This window comes from Salvia hispanica, chromosome 6 (assembly GCF_023119035.1).
Source record: "Salvia hispanica cultivar TCC Black 2014 chromosome 6, UniMelb_Shisp_WGS_1.0, whole genome shotgun sequence".
NCBI lineage: Eukaryota > Viridiplantae > Streptophyta > Magnoliopsida > Lamiales > Lamiaceae > Salvia > Salvia hispanica.
Window position 1 is genome coordinate 23,957,617 of NC_062970.1, and position 18,067 is coordinate 23,975,683.

At 37.7% G+C, this 18,067-nt stretch overlaps 1 protein-coding gene and 1 pseudogene across 1 annotated transcript; one reads left to right on the forward strand and one right to left on the reverse strand.

The window, feature by feature from the left end:
• The first annotated feature begins 4,223 nt into the window (after window positions 1-4,223).
• On the forward strand, window positions 4,224-8,887 carry LOC125194973. The gene is made up of 2 exons (XM_048093184.1): window positions 4,224-4,975; window positions 7,636-8,887. The coding sequence occupies exons 1-2, from the start codon at window positions 4,224-4,226 to the stop codon at window positions 8,549-8,551; spliced, it is 1,668 nt and encodes a 555-aa protein (XP_047949141.1). The 3' UTR covers window positions 8,552-8,887.
• A 50-nt stretch (window positions 8,888-8,937) lies between these two features.
• LOC125194974 lies at window positions 8,938-11,522 on the reverse strand (annotated as a pseudogene).
• Window positions 11,523-18,067: the final 6,545 nt, after the last annotated feature.

Below are 18,067 nucleotides of genomic sequence, written 5' to 3' on the forward strand. Positions count from 1 at the left end.
CCTGCTAGACCATCTCCTCCATAACTTCCTCGATCTAGCCATTTTCTTCACACACCTGGCTTAGGAAACGTGTTAGACCCAGCAAATTATAACATTACTTTGCACATACCGATGCATGAAATTAGCCTTATCATGATGATATGCTAATAACAGGTAATTCTTCTCTTTCTATTCAGAAGATCATCTCTCAATTGAACTCTTATTTTTCTTTAAAAGATCTTGGGGAGGTGAGTTTGTTTCTTGGAGTGGAAGTTGTGAGAACTGATCAAGGTGGATTGCACCTATGTCAATCAAACTACATCAAAGATATTCTAAAGAAAACTAACATGACAGGGGCAAAGGGATGCCCAACTCCTATGATCTCTGGATGTGAGTTGAGCAAAAACATTAGGGAACTAGTCCCTGATCCCAAGTTTTATAGGAGCATTGTAGGAGCTCTGCAGTATGCTACTATCACCAGACCTGATATGAACTTTGTTGTTAACAAAGTGAGTCCGTACATGGCTTCACCATTGGATACACATTGGAAGGGAGTCAAGAGGATCTTGAGATATCTCTCTGGAACAATCGATTTTGGGATTCAAATTCATAAGTCCAGCAGCCTTATTTTTGGTTTTTCTGACTCGGATTGGGCATCTGATTTGGATGATAGGAGGTCGGTGAGTGGAATTTGCACATATTATGGAAAGAATCTGATCTCTTGGTGTGTGAAGAAGCAAGGAGTGGTGGCTAGATCCAACACTGAGGCTGAATACAATAGTCTAGCATTGGCAGCCTCAGAAATAGCATGGCTGAATTCTTTACTTGGTGAATTGAAGATTAAGAAAAATAACAGTCCAGTTATTTGGGTGGATAATTTGAGTGCTATTGTAACATCCCGAATTTCCGAACCCTAATTATAGAGCCCTAGAATTTATTATTGATGACGTGGGAGATGTGAATTATTTGATAAGTGAATTTATTGCATGAGTTTCTTTGACCGGGAAGTTTGAAAAGTCAAAATTGTTGACTATGTGATGTGGCATGTGATTTATTAAATTATGAGGTGAATTAATTGTTTAAAGGTGAGTGAGAATATTAGAGAAAATTTCCATAAATACTAGTCACCTAATCCTCATGATTTTCGAACCCCCTTGATTTTTGAAGGAGGAATTCTATTTTTCCGGATTTAATTTAATTCTTGGGATATTTATCCAATTTTAATCCAAAATCCAATTATTCCTTATTTTAATGAGAAAATCGACACCCCCTTATTTAATAGTGATTTTCGAAAATCACTATGTTGGGAAGGAAATAATACTTTGCTTATTTTATTGGTTCCTTATTTGATTTCCTTCCATACCTAGAATTTAAATATTCTACCAAATCTTTCCATACCTAAAGGGATCTTGCCATATCTTATTTTAGTGAATATCAAAAATTCATGCTTTATTTAAAAGGCATAGAAACACCTATTTCCAATCCCTAATTGGGGGAATTCTTAATTTTTATTTTGCTCCGTGATATTTTATTCTACTCCGTAAAATATACCAAAACAAAGTCTTGGCTATTTTAAAAGCCTAATTTTCGAAAATTAGGGGATTTTACCCTAGAGTCTATTTACGTTAATTCTTCTTCCCCACTCCACAATATTATTTTATTTAATTGTGGAGAATAAAATATTACCAAATATTCTATCTTAATTACCTAAAGATCTTGTTGAGCACTATAAATAGGAGAACTCCTAAACCTAACCCTAGAATTTTCGCCCCCCACCCCTACTACACGCCTCCCTCTCCTTCTTCACTCTCTCCAATTTTTCTTCTCCTATTCTCCAATACTTTGTCATCTTTTGAAGAAGAATTGAAGTTCAACCCAAGAATCTTGAAGAACCAAGGCTAATACTTAATTTCTACCGTTCGTTTTTCTCAATAAGGTATTCTTATATTTAATCCCCTTCTTTCCACTCGATTCCTCTTCTTTCTAACCGATTAATCGGTCTTCTTGAACTCTCATGCATCTTGTTTGAGTGAAAGTGGGATAAAAGGGATATGTGAATAAATATGCATGTGGTGTGCGTGGGCGTGCGTGTGTGTGCGTGCATGTAGGCGTGCGTGTGTGTGTGTGTGTGTCGTGTGTTGGCAAATATTCTTGTATGACATATGTTGACGTTAGACCTAGAGTTGAGATGAGAATGGAACTTTTGTGATGAACATGGCTTTGATTAATGGTGTTAAGATAAATCGATGGAAAAAAGGGAAGGTGTTGAGACATGCATGAGTTAGGAGTTTGTGTTGAACCTGATTTGTGATATGTGCCTATGTGATTAAAAGGTGAAACCTCGGTTGCGAAGCCGGATAACGGAAAAGCGAAACTACTTGAAATCTAAGCAGTCGAGGTGGGCTTTACTCTTAAAACTCTCTTTTATTTTGTCAAAAAATATTGATTGGTGTTATAAGGGTGGTTTAACTGTTATGCCATGTCTATGTTTGTTTTATTGTGATATTGTGTGCCCGATGCCTAGTTTGTGAGTTCGCTCCATTGGGCTATAGGGCTATGGATATGATTATACGAATTCGGGTCTGAGTATGGGCCGCAAACCCTACCAGGTTGTGTACACGATGGGATCGGTAGCCGTCCTTGCTAGTCGGCCGGTCTCGTGGGCGAAAAGTGTGGCCACACTTTCGTCGCACCATGGAAATATTGTGATTGTGATTGTGGAAATTTATGAGAAAATGGGGAGTTATTTTGACTGGCCAGTTTATGGAAAATATATTTTGTGATACTCGTGATATTCTCTTATAACTGCTTAAAACTCGAGTTCACTTGGTAAGGGTGGCATAACTTGTAAAATGTTTTGGCAACGAGCTCACTGAGTATTTCAAAATACTCAGCCCTGCATGTGTTTTTCCTTATGTGCAGGTTGAACGATGACGAGCGGTGGCGGGTGTTGAGCATGATAATTAATTAAGATGGTTGTTATGAACTTCAAGCGTAGTTGTGTCTTCATACATAGCTACTCTTTCTCTTGGTCGCTCTCCGCTGATTTTTTGATACACTTGTGTTTATTTTGAATATTTTGCACTCTCCTTTCGGTTTAGAGGCCTTAGACTATCTTGTGGTTTTCATCTTGGAAACTATGTCATACTCTTGAGATTCTTGAACGTCATTTATTATACCTTCCTTTTTCTTATTCAAGTTCCTAGGTGAAGTTGTTGTTTTAAATACTCTGATAGTTCTTTCTAATCTTTTGGTCAACACTCTTTAAATGAAACCCTAGCCTTTGTTCATTTCTTCGAGACCGTTTGGTAGCAGTTGCCGCATTTATTGTACCCTAGGAGGGAGGGCTGTTACAGCTATTGCCTTAGCCTCAAACCCTGTATTGCATGCAAGAACAAAGCATATAGAATTGGACATTCACTTTGTGAGAGATAAAGTGCTTGCAAAGGAGATTGAGTTAAGACATGTCCCCACTGCAGATCATATAGCCGACATTTTCACAAAGCCTCTGAATAGGCAATCCTTTGAGAAACTAAGGAATAGACTTGGAGTAATATCATTAGCCTCTCTCGGATTGAGGGGAGATGTTAGAGGACTTAGTAAAGATGAAAGCAAGAATATTGCTAAGGAAGCATGCAGTGTTCAGCTGCATGAATTGGATTCAAATGATGGTCACGTGAGTTCAGCTAGAGCACGAGAGGTGGTCGGCTCAATACATGTGCCAGCTAGCATCAATGAACAATCCGCTGCTCTACAAACAAACAAGAATGAGGACCACAAAGTATCTTGGAGAGACGTGGCAATGAGAGGAATTGTGAAGAAGAAAGATTAAGGATATCTGTTATGATTAAGTTCTGTAATTGGTTTGTACAATAGATTAGGAATGGATTATAGATCCTTCTTAGTCTAGCTATATATATCGTTTGTATGAACATTACATTTTAGGTAACGAACCAGTAAAATCCTCAGTTTGATAATTATGGCATTCTCTGGCATACCTTTCTTCTTTATGAATTCTCTTGTTTCCTTTCAGATGGTTGTAGTATTCAAGTTTGGAAGAACATAACTGTATTTCCCTCTAACAGACATTTCAAGAAAAGAATAATTACATTCTTTGCTGCCAAACTTAATTTGCTTGGTATATTCCTTTCTCCATATGTTAATATTGGTCCGATTCTGTTTGCTATCAATTACTACTATAAAACTAGGGGAGGAGCTAATTATTAAAACAAAACCAAGAAACAATGAGTGAAAAAATGAAAAAGGAAGAAGAAGAGGTGCTTCTAGACCATTTCTTGCACGAGCATCCACTTTCTCTAACCGAAACTCGCGTGGAAAGCATCTGCAACTGCTGCCGGCGGCGCTTCTATGGCGAGCTAGGCTACACCTGCAGCAAGAAATGCGGGAGCGACGTCGCATTGCACGAAGACTGCGCAGAGATGCTGAGAAACATCACGCATCCCGCGCACCCTCACGCGCTTTCCCAAAAGAAATTGGCGGGAAACTGCGCGGTCTGCGAGACTAATATGAGGTGGGAGGTCGGCTACCACTGCTTGGACGCAGCCTGCGATTTCCAACTCCACTTGAGATGCGCGTCAAGCATGGGCGTGGTGGCCGACCTCGACAGTCATAGCACGGCCCACCCGAGCCACCCCCAACACCAGCTCAGGTTCTGGAGGCGGCCGGGGAGGTCGTGCTATTTCAAGTACGATGCATGCGGCACGAGGGAGATGGGCTCCTCGTACGCGTGCATCGCGTGCCAGTACTGGATACATGAGAGCTGTGCGGCGTTGCCGGTCTCCGAGTGGTTCCCACACCACAAACATAGTCTCTCGCTGGACTTTCACTTCCCCATTGAATATGTTGTGTTTAATTTCAAATGTGATATATGTCGCAAGCCATTGCTGAGGAAACATTGGGTGTATCATTGCAGACTTTGCAGATATGTCGTCCATATCAAGTGCGCCATCAATGCATCATCCAATCCCAATACTTTGTAAGATTACTTTTGCTTTCCTTCAACTCAATTCCTTACTAGAATTTGCTTTAGTAGGAGTATTGAATTGGTATTAAGTGCAACATAAAATAATCTATCCAATTTTGGATTTAATACACCGGTCCTAAATTTGATATTAGCCCTATTAGGGGTAGTTGATTAAAGTAGTAGATTATTTGTGATAGAAGGTTCCATCTTAAAATCAATCTATCAAAGATGGAGTGGTTCACGAGATTTATACATATATTGGTTTTATTTATTTGTTCACACCGATATGAAGTACTCCCTCTGTCCCATTAAAAATGAAACATTTTCTTTTTTCGTTTGTCCCATTAAAAATGAAACGTTTCCTAAAATGGAAACAACGCTATCTCTACTTTTTCATCTCTCTTACTTTACTCTCATCATCAACTCACAAAACAACACTACATAAAATCCCGTGCCGATTCCCAAATATTTCATTTTATGTGGGACGGAGAGAGTATTATTGTACTCCTTCTAATCTATAAAATATAAAATTTGGAAATAGCATATGCTTTAGTGCATAATTGATAATATAAGAGAAAGATGGAAAGAAAAAGTGATCATATTAATAGTAAAATATGAAACTCAAATTATTAAAGAGTCCATAAATGTAGGATGCACAAAAATGGAAGTAATGTTTATTTTATAGAAAACTGTGAATATTTATTTTATTTTATTGGATAGGACTAGGGGTGGCAAAATGGGTAGCGGGTAATGGGTAATTCTCATCTCGACCCGCTACCCGCCGGGTATTGGGTACCCGCTACCCGACGATAACGAGAAACGGGGCGGGATCGGGTAGTGTGTTTTAGAATTTTGCGGGTAGCGGGTATATCCGCTACCCGCGTGGGTATACCTGTTAGTCTCGATAATACCCGTTATTATTAGTATTAGTCATATTCCAATTTTAATACTCCATCCTTTTCATATTAATAGAAGTGTTTCAAATAGTTAAAGTGGATGAAAAAAAAGTAAATAGTTAAATAATAATAGCCATATACGCACTCATTTTGAAAAATTAAAAATAAATATTTAGAACGGAGAAATAATAAAGTAAGAGAAATAATAATGTAGAGAGGAATATTTATATTATTATATTTCCAAAATGAGTGAAGAAAATGAAATGTCTTTATTAAGGCGAAGTAGTGGAAGTACTTTATACTTTATAGTATAATCTAAGAGTTCTTTTTAAAACATTTTCATATTCCAACGAACATACAATTGAAAACTCACAGGAACTAGCTATAGAGTGTCCCTTCACTTTTATTCTCAATCTATTCAACGTTTACCATCGATATTAATAAAGTAAATTATGGACCATTGACGGTTATTATGGTTTTCAAATTTTTTATTAGGATTTCGGGTCGGGTCGGGTACGGGATACCCGACATGGGTATCGGGTAATCCCGGTATGTCGCAGGGCGGGTATTGGGACAATAAGTTTTGTTAAAATCGGATACGGGTACCCGACTTTTCGGGTGCGGGTACCCACGTGTAACCCGTTTCGCCACCCCTAGATAGGACCAACTCTCTAGCAAACTGCACAAAATTTAAATTTCAGATATATTGTTAGGCCAGTTATTTTTTCAAAATAGTCCAGATATACTGCTAGGTAAGGCTGTCAAAATGGATATCGAGAACTGGATACCCGATATCCAAATGCGAAATATCGGGTAATTGGATACCCAATATCCGATTTTTCGGGTTTTGGGATCGGGTTCGGATATAAGATTTTTGGATTATTGGGTATCGGGTAACCCAATATCCGATCGGGTATACCCAAATTACCCGAATTACCCGATTTTTTAAATTTCCTTTAAATTTAATAAATTATGTATTTTATTATTTAAAAAATCAAATGTACTCTTGAAATTCTTCACTCTTAAGTCACATTTAGGGTTAAGGTATGAATTGTGATGTTTATTATGGAGGAAAGATATGAATTTTTTATTTATAATAATTTGTACTCCCCCCATCCCAAGAAAGTTGAGACAAAACTTTTGGGCACAGAGATTAAGAATTTATATTAAATAAATAGGAGAGATGAAAAAAGTAGTAAGAATAAGAGAGGGTAAAGTAAAGTAAATAATGGAATAAAGTAAAAGTGATTAGATGTTTTGTTTTTTGTTAAAAAAGGAAATGACTCAACTTTGTTGGGACGGACTAAAAAAGAATACGACTCAAATTTTGTGGACGGAGGGAGCAGTAGTTTTTTTTTTATCTTAAACTTGAACTACTTCAAGTTTGTATTTCTAAAATTTTGTAGTTAATTTTCTGAAAAAAATAATAACTACTCCACAATCGGGACTGAATACCGATTTTTCAGGACGGGATACCTGAAATTATATTTGGATCGGGTATCGGGTATTAGATTTTTAGAATTCGTGATCGGGTACCTGAAATTTTCGGATCGGGTACCCACGGGTACCCGATTTGACTGACCTACTGCTAGGTTAGTTGTATTTGACCCAGTGTCATGATTCAATTGAATGTGCCTTTTAATAGGGAAGACATAATCCTATTTCTATTAAATACTTATACAAGATATAATATGGATATCTATAACGTGTAGTCTAGTCATTAATCTGGAGTGTATTTATTTCTCTCTTTTTAATGAGTTGATTATTTATGTCCAGAGATAATGACGAGGATGCAACTGAAGACGAAGAAGATGTGCTCCAATTCCCAATAAATGACACAGCTGATGAGCTGATCAGATCTTTCGTAAAGAGAGTTGGTGAAACTGAAGATGATAACGAAATCACCAATGGCCAATACAAATTCCACAGCCACGATCATCATTTCTCTTTAATCTCACCATCCTCTTCTCATAACAATGACGAGGAAAACAGCGATGACGACGAAGATGATTTCACCTATGGAGAAAAATCACAACTGGCATGCGACGGGTGCACTGCACCAATCCATCCCCACAAATCAAAATACTACACCTGTGTGGAAGGCAAATACTTTCTTCACTCCCCCTGCTTCCGTCTCCCCCGAACCTTCACCCCACCCCACCCCCGCCACACCACCCCACTGACCCTCCAAACATGCCCCAAATTCGACACCATCAAATGCAGCATCTGCCAATTCTACACGAACGGGCTCTTCTACTCCTGCGCCGAATGCGACTTCAAAGCCGACGTAAAATGCGCTTCTCTCCCGCCCGTGATCAAGCACCGGGCCCACTCGCAGCCCCGACATCGCCTGAAGCTGGTCGAGAGCAAGGACTACAAGGACTCCCTCCACATCCGCTGCATCGGGTGCAGCGACTTCCTCGTGCGCCCGGGAAACATATTCTACTCGTGCCAAAAGTGCGAATTTGTTCTCTGCTGCATGTGCGTGTTGCTGCCAGCGTCGGACGACACGCGCTGCCTGGACCAGCACGTGCTGCCGCTGGCGTTCAATGCGGCCGTGGACCACCCGGGGAAATTCTACTGCGATGAGTGTGAGACGGAGATGAATCCCAAGCGTTGGATGTTCACTGCCGCCACTGTGATACGTCCTACCATCCGAGTTTGGCATTCATACCTTGTCGGGATATTGTAAGAACTTCAAGTTTGGGCAAGAATTCAGCATTGAGTGCCTTCGCGGCCATCCGCTCAAAGTTGAGCGTCTTGTTAGGAAATTTCGTTGCCACGTCTGTGGTAGGAAAGAGAAGAATGATGCTGGATTTCAATGTACATCCTGCAATTTCTTTGCTTGTGGATGCAGCCAATGGTCCAGTGATGATGTCCTTCCTCTCATTTGACAAAATTTCGCATTCAGATGTTCTTTCCTAATAAAAGAAATGGCATGCTTGGGCTTTGCTGCTTGTAAATGCGTGTCAATAAATATGAGGAATTTATGCAATGAAAAAACTATCAATAAACCAGATTGAAGCAAGAACCAAGAGAGGCTGATTCTTATGCACATGTAGTGCTGCTATAGTGCAATCGACAAGAAAAGAACAAAATAAATTATAAAGATTTGTACATAAACTGTCAGCAATAAGCCGATCCAAGTGTGGGAAACTAACCGATTCACATGGCAGATGACAGATAAATCAAACATTGCACTACCTTGACAGCTTCAAATCATTGGACAATTCTAATTGGGCGAGATCTTCAGCTAGCTTCCCTTCATTCTTGCATGTCACCTCAGTTGAATCTTTCAAATCAACCACATTTATGCAGTTGTGATATTTGAAACAACTTATGAGGTGGTCATTTGTGATTCCAGCAACTTGCATAAACGAATAGACAACTGTAGGTCCAACCCCACGGAATCCTCTTCTCACAAGATCTTTGCTTATGGTATCAGCTTTTGATGTCTTAATTGGAACTTGACGAGAGTAACGAAAATTACTAACTATAGGTTTGTGGTTCACGAAACCCCATATGTACTTGTCAAAAGACCCTACTTCATCAATTATCTGCACAACAAGCATCAGAGTAGTGATGAGATCACCTGAGAAAATGTATTATGTACAACTTTCAATTGTTCTTCTTACGCTTGTTAACGTATCAGCAATTTCTTTCTAGGTTAGTTAAGCTTCACTTCCTGAGAAAACTAATCTTCTATGTGGTTACAGTATGAACCCAACTGAAATTAATTTGTATGTTCATAAATTTAATCGGTTCCAATATGATCTAACAGAAATTACTGAAGAACATGTTATCTTGAAAGACTCCATCTCATTCATCATCTCATACACAACTTAGTTTCTTAGAGATTAGATTTAATAAGGCATTGCTACTAGTAGCTAGACAATCTCTCCTTGAATCAGGGGTTGATAAAGATAGTCCATGTAGTGAATCCAATTAAATTATGAGCCCTATGAATGCAACCAGAAAGCTCATTTAATGTAAGAGATAGAGAAGTCAATAAAGCTAAGACTCGGTACATACCTTACAAACATGACGTGCATTCTCAATAATAGCCCGCAGCTTCAGTTCAGGCAGAAGAGAGCTGGCAGTACTTCCTGGTACGGCGATTTTCTTCTCACTCAATTTCGACACAGCAATTGGATCAAAGTCGATGAAGACATCTCTGTCCAAAACTTGCACAACAAATTAGCATATCCTGAGAAACCTAGAGCTTATTTCATAACCATCATAACAATTTCCTTTCAACTAATGATACTACAGCAGAAGTTATATTACCTAAATATATGCCTTTTGCTAAGAATAGCAGGCCATGTTATTTCGGCCAATGCAGTGGAAAAGCTAAGCAATTCAAAAAGTTTCCTGCAAAATGACAGAGGACACATGAACTTAGTTTCCTAGTAATTTTTACTTTTCAAATACAGTGTGTCAACAGAGCATGGGAGGAGATATGTACTTGTCATCGTGCTCTGGACGACCCCATTCTTCATCATGGAAAGCAGCATACAGTGGATCTTGTGGGAAAAGATATACAATCAGTAGAAAGAATAACAGAAGCCGAATCACAGACAAGTTCAGATTATATGCTACAACAAATGGACATGTAATCAGTAAAATATACAATGGGGAATAAAACAAAACCAGATTTTATCAAGAAATTTATAATATGCAATATTAATGGAAACATTTTTCTGCATTAGATGACTTAATATGCCTTCCAGAAGTCAACGAGAAGTTAAAAATTATCAGCACATAATAAAATAAATACGGAATAAATTGTTCCACAATCGTTAAGAAATACAGTACACGAACAAAGTGTTTGCTATAGAACAATTACAAGCCAAGGTCACGCTAGTGAATGTCATGTCGCTTGTTTCTCAATAAACCGTCAAGCAGGATAATAATGTCTCTCTTATCATAAAAATCCATCCACCACAGTATGAATTAGAAGCATTTGAATCTGGAAGCTATTCTTTGGTTAAAGTGTTCCTCATGTTATTGATTCACATTTTCCTTAAATACTGCATTATCATCTACCACTCGAACACAAACTAGGAATTCCAATTTCTACAATTCATTTCCATTCCAAATTTCCCATCCATACAAAAATTGAAACAGAATTATCCAAATAAAATAAGCTTCATTGACTCCACACATAGAAATCCTAACTTCAACAGTAATGTGAAGTAACATACCAGTGTTTGAAGTCACCCAAGTACACCTTTCCTTCACCAAAGAGCCATCCAATGATCCATCATCACTCTCAAATTTCACCCCTCTCGAGCTGCATTGCGGCTTCCTTTTTAAATTCGTCTCAGAATTCGCACTTCGTCGGCTAATCCTCCCAGTCGACGCCCTACTATGAGAGGACTCCGTCGAAGCATCGGAAGAACAAGAAGCATTCATCGACAAATTCGGCTGGCGCTGCCTCAGAATGGAGGCAGCACTGCCTGCATTCTCCCTGGATCCCACAGGTGACCGAATTTTCTCCGGAGACATGTTCCCCTTTGCCTCCGGTGGCTTCTGCGTATCAACACTCTTCGGCTTAACAATTGGTTTTCTCAATTCAACGGATCTGGCTTGATTTCCTGCAGGTCCAAGCACTGGCGAGCCTCAGATTCGGTAAAATTCATCGATTTCACAACAAGAGACAGTTAGGGTTTATGAATACAACAAATTTTCAGAAATTTGCATAAATTAGGGCATTTTCGAGAGGCGCATTGTGGTGTTGTGGAAACAAGAGCAGCAATTAGCACTCTATACAGAGAAATAAGAGCGCTACAGAAAAGTAAAGTAGAGCTAGAGCTGCGGCGCCGGTTGGCCGGAAACTGTTGATCAGCGGCAGTGATAGATGAGAGTAGGTGAATGCATTTGCATAGGAAGAAACGAACTGAAAACCAACCATTAACTGCTTGCCATCTCTACAAGGCAACTTGTGAGCTCCCTTTGCAGTTTCCTGCGTTTTTTTTAACTTTGCTTTTCTAATTACTCCTTATATTGAAACTGTTTGATGATTAGAAAATGTACTAACTGATTTGTTTCTCTTTTATTTTTTTGACAGAACAAACATATTTTCTTCTCTTCAATTGTGTATTTATCGAGTAAAAAAAAGAAGAAAATAGAACTTTTCTCTTTAGGGCTCGGATGGTAGCCTTGAGAAGGCAAGAAAATGTATTGTTCATCCTCATCATCCATTTGGTAACTTTGAAAATAATCTCTTGACCCGATAAAAACACTCGGGTTTCACACTCACAGCTATTACTATCATTGTAAGTAGTGTAACTCAATCACAGTGGGAGATAGGTAAACTTTTAGAACTTCTCACTTTGAGACGGTAAACTTCTTACTTTAAAGCATATAAATTTTTCGCTTTTGCTCATTGAAACATACAAATTCGAGAACCTCTATTGAAACATAGGAATGAAACATAGAAATTATTGTTTAAAATTCTCATCTTTTACTTCTTGTTTGTTTTTTAGTTGAGTTTTGATTGTTATTACTAGGGGTGAGCAAAATAACCGAAAACAGAATATCCGAACCGAACCAAACCGAAATTTTGAAATTCGGTTCGGTTTTTTCGGTTTTTAAGTTCGGTTCGGTTTTAAAAATACAAAAATTTCGGTTTTTCGGTTCGGTTCGGTTTGGGCGAAAAAAAAACCGAAAAACCGAATTATATTTTAAATATATTATTATATATTTTTATCCTATTAATTTAGTATATTATATCATATATATAATATATATTCTTCTAATATATTTTTATATAATAAATATTATATATATATTATTAATTTTATATTATATATATTTATATTCTATTAGTATATAAGTATAAAATAAAATAAATTAGATATATTAAAATATACTTTATTTTTTGGTTTTTTGGTTTTGTTTTGAAATTTCAGTTTTTTCGGTTTGGTTCGATTTTTTAAGTTCGATTTTCGGTTTTTCGATTCGGTTCGGTTTCAATTTTAGCCTAAATTCGGTTTTTCGGGTTCAGTTCGGTTTGGGCGAAAAACCGAACCGAAACCCGAATGCACACCCCTAGTTATTACTGTGATTTAGTTTAGAAACATGTCTTGGCTATATTAATTGCTTATGCATCTGAAAACATGGAGGTGGAAGAGCAGGGGGCTTCATTGAGAACACAAATTGTCTGTTTTGTGAGGGATTCTTGGATGATCAGTTTAGTGAGCTTCAAATGCTTCAAAGATGAAACCAATTCTGATTTTGTGTTTGAATTTGTTTTATTTTAATCAATTATATGAATCCCATGTTCATGAGTTTAAATGCAGCAGCTCTAGAAATAATGAACAAAGTGTTTGGGATGCTTGTAGCAAGTGAAGCAATAATACTTGCTGTCAAAACCAAGTTTAAGGTATTGTGGTTATTGGAGCAATAAATTGTAGCAGCATTCTATTTTATCACAAATTTAAGGTTGTGAAAATATTTTCAAGATCATGAGTGACATTTCAGCGTGGGAACTTATATTTGGTTGAGAAAGATTGTAGCTATATTTGAATTTTATTTTTATGTTTGTAAGGGATTCAAAGTATTTATCATGAATGAAGAATTTAAAGTAAAGATGAAACAAAAAAACTAACGGTGTTAATCAATTAAGGAAAATGTATTAGTTTAAAACACTAACAAAAGATTTTGTATGTAATATGTTAACTTGAAACTTTTTGTACCAATTTGAAACACTAATAAAACATTTTGTATGTATGGTGCAATTTCCCCTGCAGGTATAAGGATCGGTAATTTCAGACATGCTCCTGAAAACAAAGTGTTCTCCTAATTTTTCCCTCGTATACCTCCAATTTGAAGCAGCTCTTCACGGATTCGACATCGTCATCGTGAGTATTCAGAATATGAAAAAGGATTTTTCATTTGTTCTCTATGTTTGGTTGTTTAGTTTTCTCATTTGGGACTAGGAGGTAGGGGAGGAGGGGAGAAGTTGTTGGCTGTGGAACTGGATGAGAAGAGTGATTTGATTGCGGCAACAGCGGTGGAGGCGGAGGCCGGCGAGAAGATCTCCATTGTTTAGCGTGGATGCAGAGGAAATTCGATCGACTAATTTTGTGCGGTAAATGAATTTAAATTTCTAGTCGATTTCATTTGAATTTCGAAATAGATGTGTAGATGCAGTTCATAATCTGAATTTGTGATTCAATTGAGCTCAATTTTCTATTCAATTCCCACTGCCGAAGAAATTCAAGGAAGGAGTGACGAAGGAGGAAGCGGAGGATGCGAAGAAGCAGCTCGAGGAGGCCGGCGCGAAGATCTCCACTATTTAGCGCGGATGCAGAGAAAATTCGATCGAGGACGTTCAATTGAGCTCAATTTTCTGTTCAATTCCCATTGTCGAAAAATTCGTTTAACTCAATGAAGTAGAACTCGCGGGGTAGTTTAGTCTGATTCATTTTATTTTCAGCCATGATCAACTAAACACACACAAATTGGGTTGAACCAAACAGCCCACAACTCTATTCACCAAATCAAGATAAGCCCATTTCCTACAAAGCCTGATAATTGTTGTATCAGCTACCACCCGCCCCCTTATATTCTTAAATTTTATCATTGTCTATAGATAAAAATTTGACTGCTGCGCTTCGATGAGATTATCACACTAAGGCCCTTCTTGGTATGGTGGAATGGAATGACATTCCTAGCTCCATTCCATTCCTTTGCTTGGTAAATATATTTTTTAGGAATCACCATTCCTTTCGGAATGGCCATTCTATTCCACATGGGAATACCCATTCCATTGATTTAGCTAAGGAATGGACATTCCATTCCATTCCATTTTCCTTTCTTCTTATTTTAAAATTTAACAAATTATATAAATATTATTTTATATTATATTTAAATTTAATATCATCACAATTTTACAATAAAATTAAAATTTAAAATTTTTTAATAATTAAAAAATGCACACATTTCACACACTTCACACATTTTACTCACTACACACACTTCACACATTTCACACACTTCACAAATTTCACACACTTTACACAGTACACACATTTCACACACTACACGCACTACACACATTTCACACACTACACACACTTGACACATTACACACACTTGACACACTACACATACTACACACATTTCACACACTACACACACTTCACACATTTCACACACTTTACACACTACGCACACTACACACACTGCACGCACTACATGTACTTCACACACTACACACACTTCATACAGTTCACACACTTCACACATTTCGCACACTACACACACTACACACACTTTACACACTACACACACATTTCACACACTACACACACTTCACATATTTCACACACTACACATAGTACACAAATTCAAAAATAGGATGCTTGAAATGTGTTAAATGTGAGTAGTGTTTGTAGTATGTGAAATGTGTGTAGTGTGTGAAATGTGTGTAGTATGTGTAGTGTGTAAAGTGTGTGTAGTGTGTGAAATGTGTGTAGTGTGTGAAATGTGTGTTGTGTGTGAAATGTGTGTAGTGTGTGAAATGTGTGAAGTGTGTGTAGTGTGTGCAGTGTGTGAAATGTGTGCAGTGTGTGAAATGTGTTAAGTGTGTGAAGTGCGTGTAGTATGTGTAGTTTGTGAAATGTGTGTAGTGCTTTTTTTGGTAGAATCAACATATTAATTATTCATATTTTATTTCATTCCATTTCTATATTAATTTGTAGATATCAAACATAGGAATGGAATCAATCAAGGAATAACAATTACATTCCTTTTGCATTCCTTGTGCTTACCAAGCACAAGAATGGAATGGAATTGTCATTCCATTCTCACCTTCATTTCATTCCCTCCTTATTCCATTCCATCCTACCAAGTAGGGCCTAAGGGTTCGTTTGATTGCCATGTTAGGAAACAACAAGATAGTTATCTTAAGATAGTATTTTCGGCCCGAAAGTGAGATAATATTGGATAGTATTTTTATGATGTTGTTTGATAACAAGATAGTTTTTTTAGATAAAAATTATAAGAACAAAAATACCCTTATGTATTTACTTTCTTTTATGGATCTTAAATATATAAATTTTAATTAACTTAACTATATTATTTGTTTTTTGAAATAAATTTGATAACTTATGATTGATTACTATATATTACTACTGCTATTATCATTACAACAAAATTGGGATAATTATTCTTCATTGAGGCACACAATTAAAGTTTAATTATACTCAATCTCCATCATCATCTCCTCTATTACAAAATCAGAATCCAATTTCAACACGATAATCAAATTCAGCTTCATCTTCTCGTCCCATCATCACAAGTAGCCTAAAATCGAAGCCTTTGTGGAAGAGTGATAAGGCTCGTTTCATGCATTGGTTTTGGGTTAAAATTCTGTGCATTTGGGGCGCTAATCTGTGTTTATGAGTTCAGGTGCGTAGTAATCTACCGAACCTAGAAGTTGCTGTTACCTGACCTGGCAGATGCAAAAGAGAAGAAATTGAAGTAAAAATCAGACGTTGTCGTCCAGGCCTGGGAGAATTAAAAGTTGGCGAAAGGAACAGAATGGAGCATGAGCAGATCAATTTAAAAGTCTTACTCAAGGGCAAGAGCGTCAAATCACTAGAGGGATACCCTAGGGATCAGAGCCTCACATATATAAAGAGCTCAACCTTGAAGAACAAGGCAGGCACTTCTACACGCTCTTAGCTCAAGCTTTCGTTCCAGACCTTAGTTCCACAGTTCAAATTTCTCATTTTTACTTGTTGCGCACTTGGAGATGGAGGATTCTGGCCACCGTGGTTCTCATCGTCGTTTTGCTGCTGTGTAACACCGCCTTGTGAAGGCGAAGAAACAATATTTACTTTGCTTTGTTTAGTTTGCTTTCGGTTTCAAGTACTTGTTGGTTTTTAAATTTCGTAACTCTAGTTTCTGACTTTGATTTGCTGGATTCGAACCTATTTCTCATTATTATGGAAGTTTATGTTGGTTTTTGTTGGATCTCGCTGAGTTGATGTTTATTTCTTGTCTTTTACTTTCGTTTTTGTTTATTGTTGGATGTTTGGAGCTGAGATCTGTTGGTTTATTGATGGAGGTTGTGGATCTGCGTATGGAGATGTATGGATTTGTTGAATCGTGGTGTATTTGAGTTGGAGTTTCGCGTATCTGGTGTTTGTTGTTTACGTTGTGCATGATTATGGCTATTTACTTTCTGTTTCTGCATCCTTTAGGTCCAGTAGCGTAGATCTGGTAGTTTAGGCTTTAATTTCTCGTTTTAAGTTAGATCTGAAGTTTGCTCTGTTTTCATGGAGTTTAATACTTTGTTTTATCTTCTATTCTCGTTTGATTCCCGAAGAAGATGAAGTTGTTGGTAGTTAGAACCAGATCTGCTTTATGTCAGTACTTTTTCTGCACGTACTTTACTTTTCTGCATTGTTCTCCAGACCCTGTCGGTACCTTCTGAATGTCTTTTTACTTTTCTGCATGTTTTCCCAGACCCTGGTAGTTTAGGGAAACTTGTCTCTACTTTTCGCTTTGTCTCTGCCTGCCCAAATTAGGAAAGTCCGTGTAGTTAAGTTAACTCCAGTTGTCTTAGAACTTTAAAATATCTCGTTTCTCAAAAGTCATGCATGTTCCGTACGTTCTCATTTCTTAGACCCAGTAGGTAGAGTAAAGTTTTTCCTATCTCTCAGACCCAGTAGTTTTAAGTTCTCGACCCACAAAATTGCATGGCAGCAGCCAGCCCCCTCTTCCCTAAACATCCTCTAATGCAGTTTCGTAACACCTTCGTCCTCATGAGATCGATCCTTTACTTCCCTGTGCTAAGTTGTAGTATAGTGGGTTGAGGTTTTGAAGAAATAGAGTGCATCCAACGACCCATGTATGATAGTTGCATGATCTTCTAGCCTCTGAAGTCTAGTCGAATCCTCTGGACCTGTTAGATCGAGTGATAAATCATACCGCACTACATACTCTATTAGACTCTTCAAAGAGGTCGAGCAGTGAAAGTGGGTGAAGAGAGAAGAGTAGTTACAGAGAGAGAGAAAGGGGAAATATTGACTATCTTGAAGAAACAGTAGACTATCACATTATTTTAGTGGTATAGTGTATTCTCCATTTTATGGATAGTTCACCGGGCCGAGACGGGCTTTTCACTTTTTTTCGGGCTTAGAGATAGTGTGATGTGGATCCATGTAATTCATGATCCATTTCCCAAAGAATT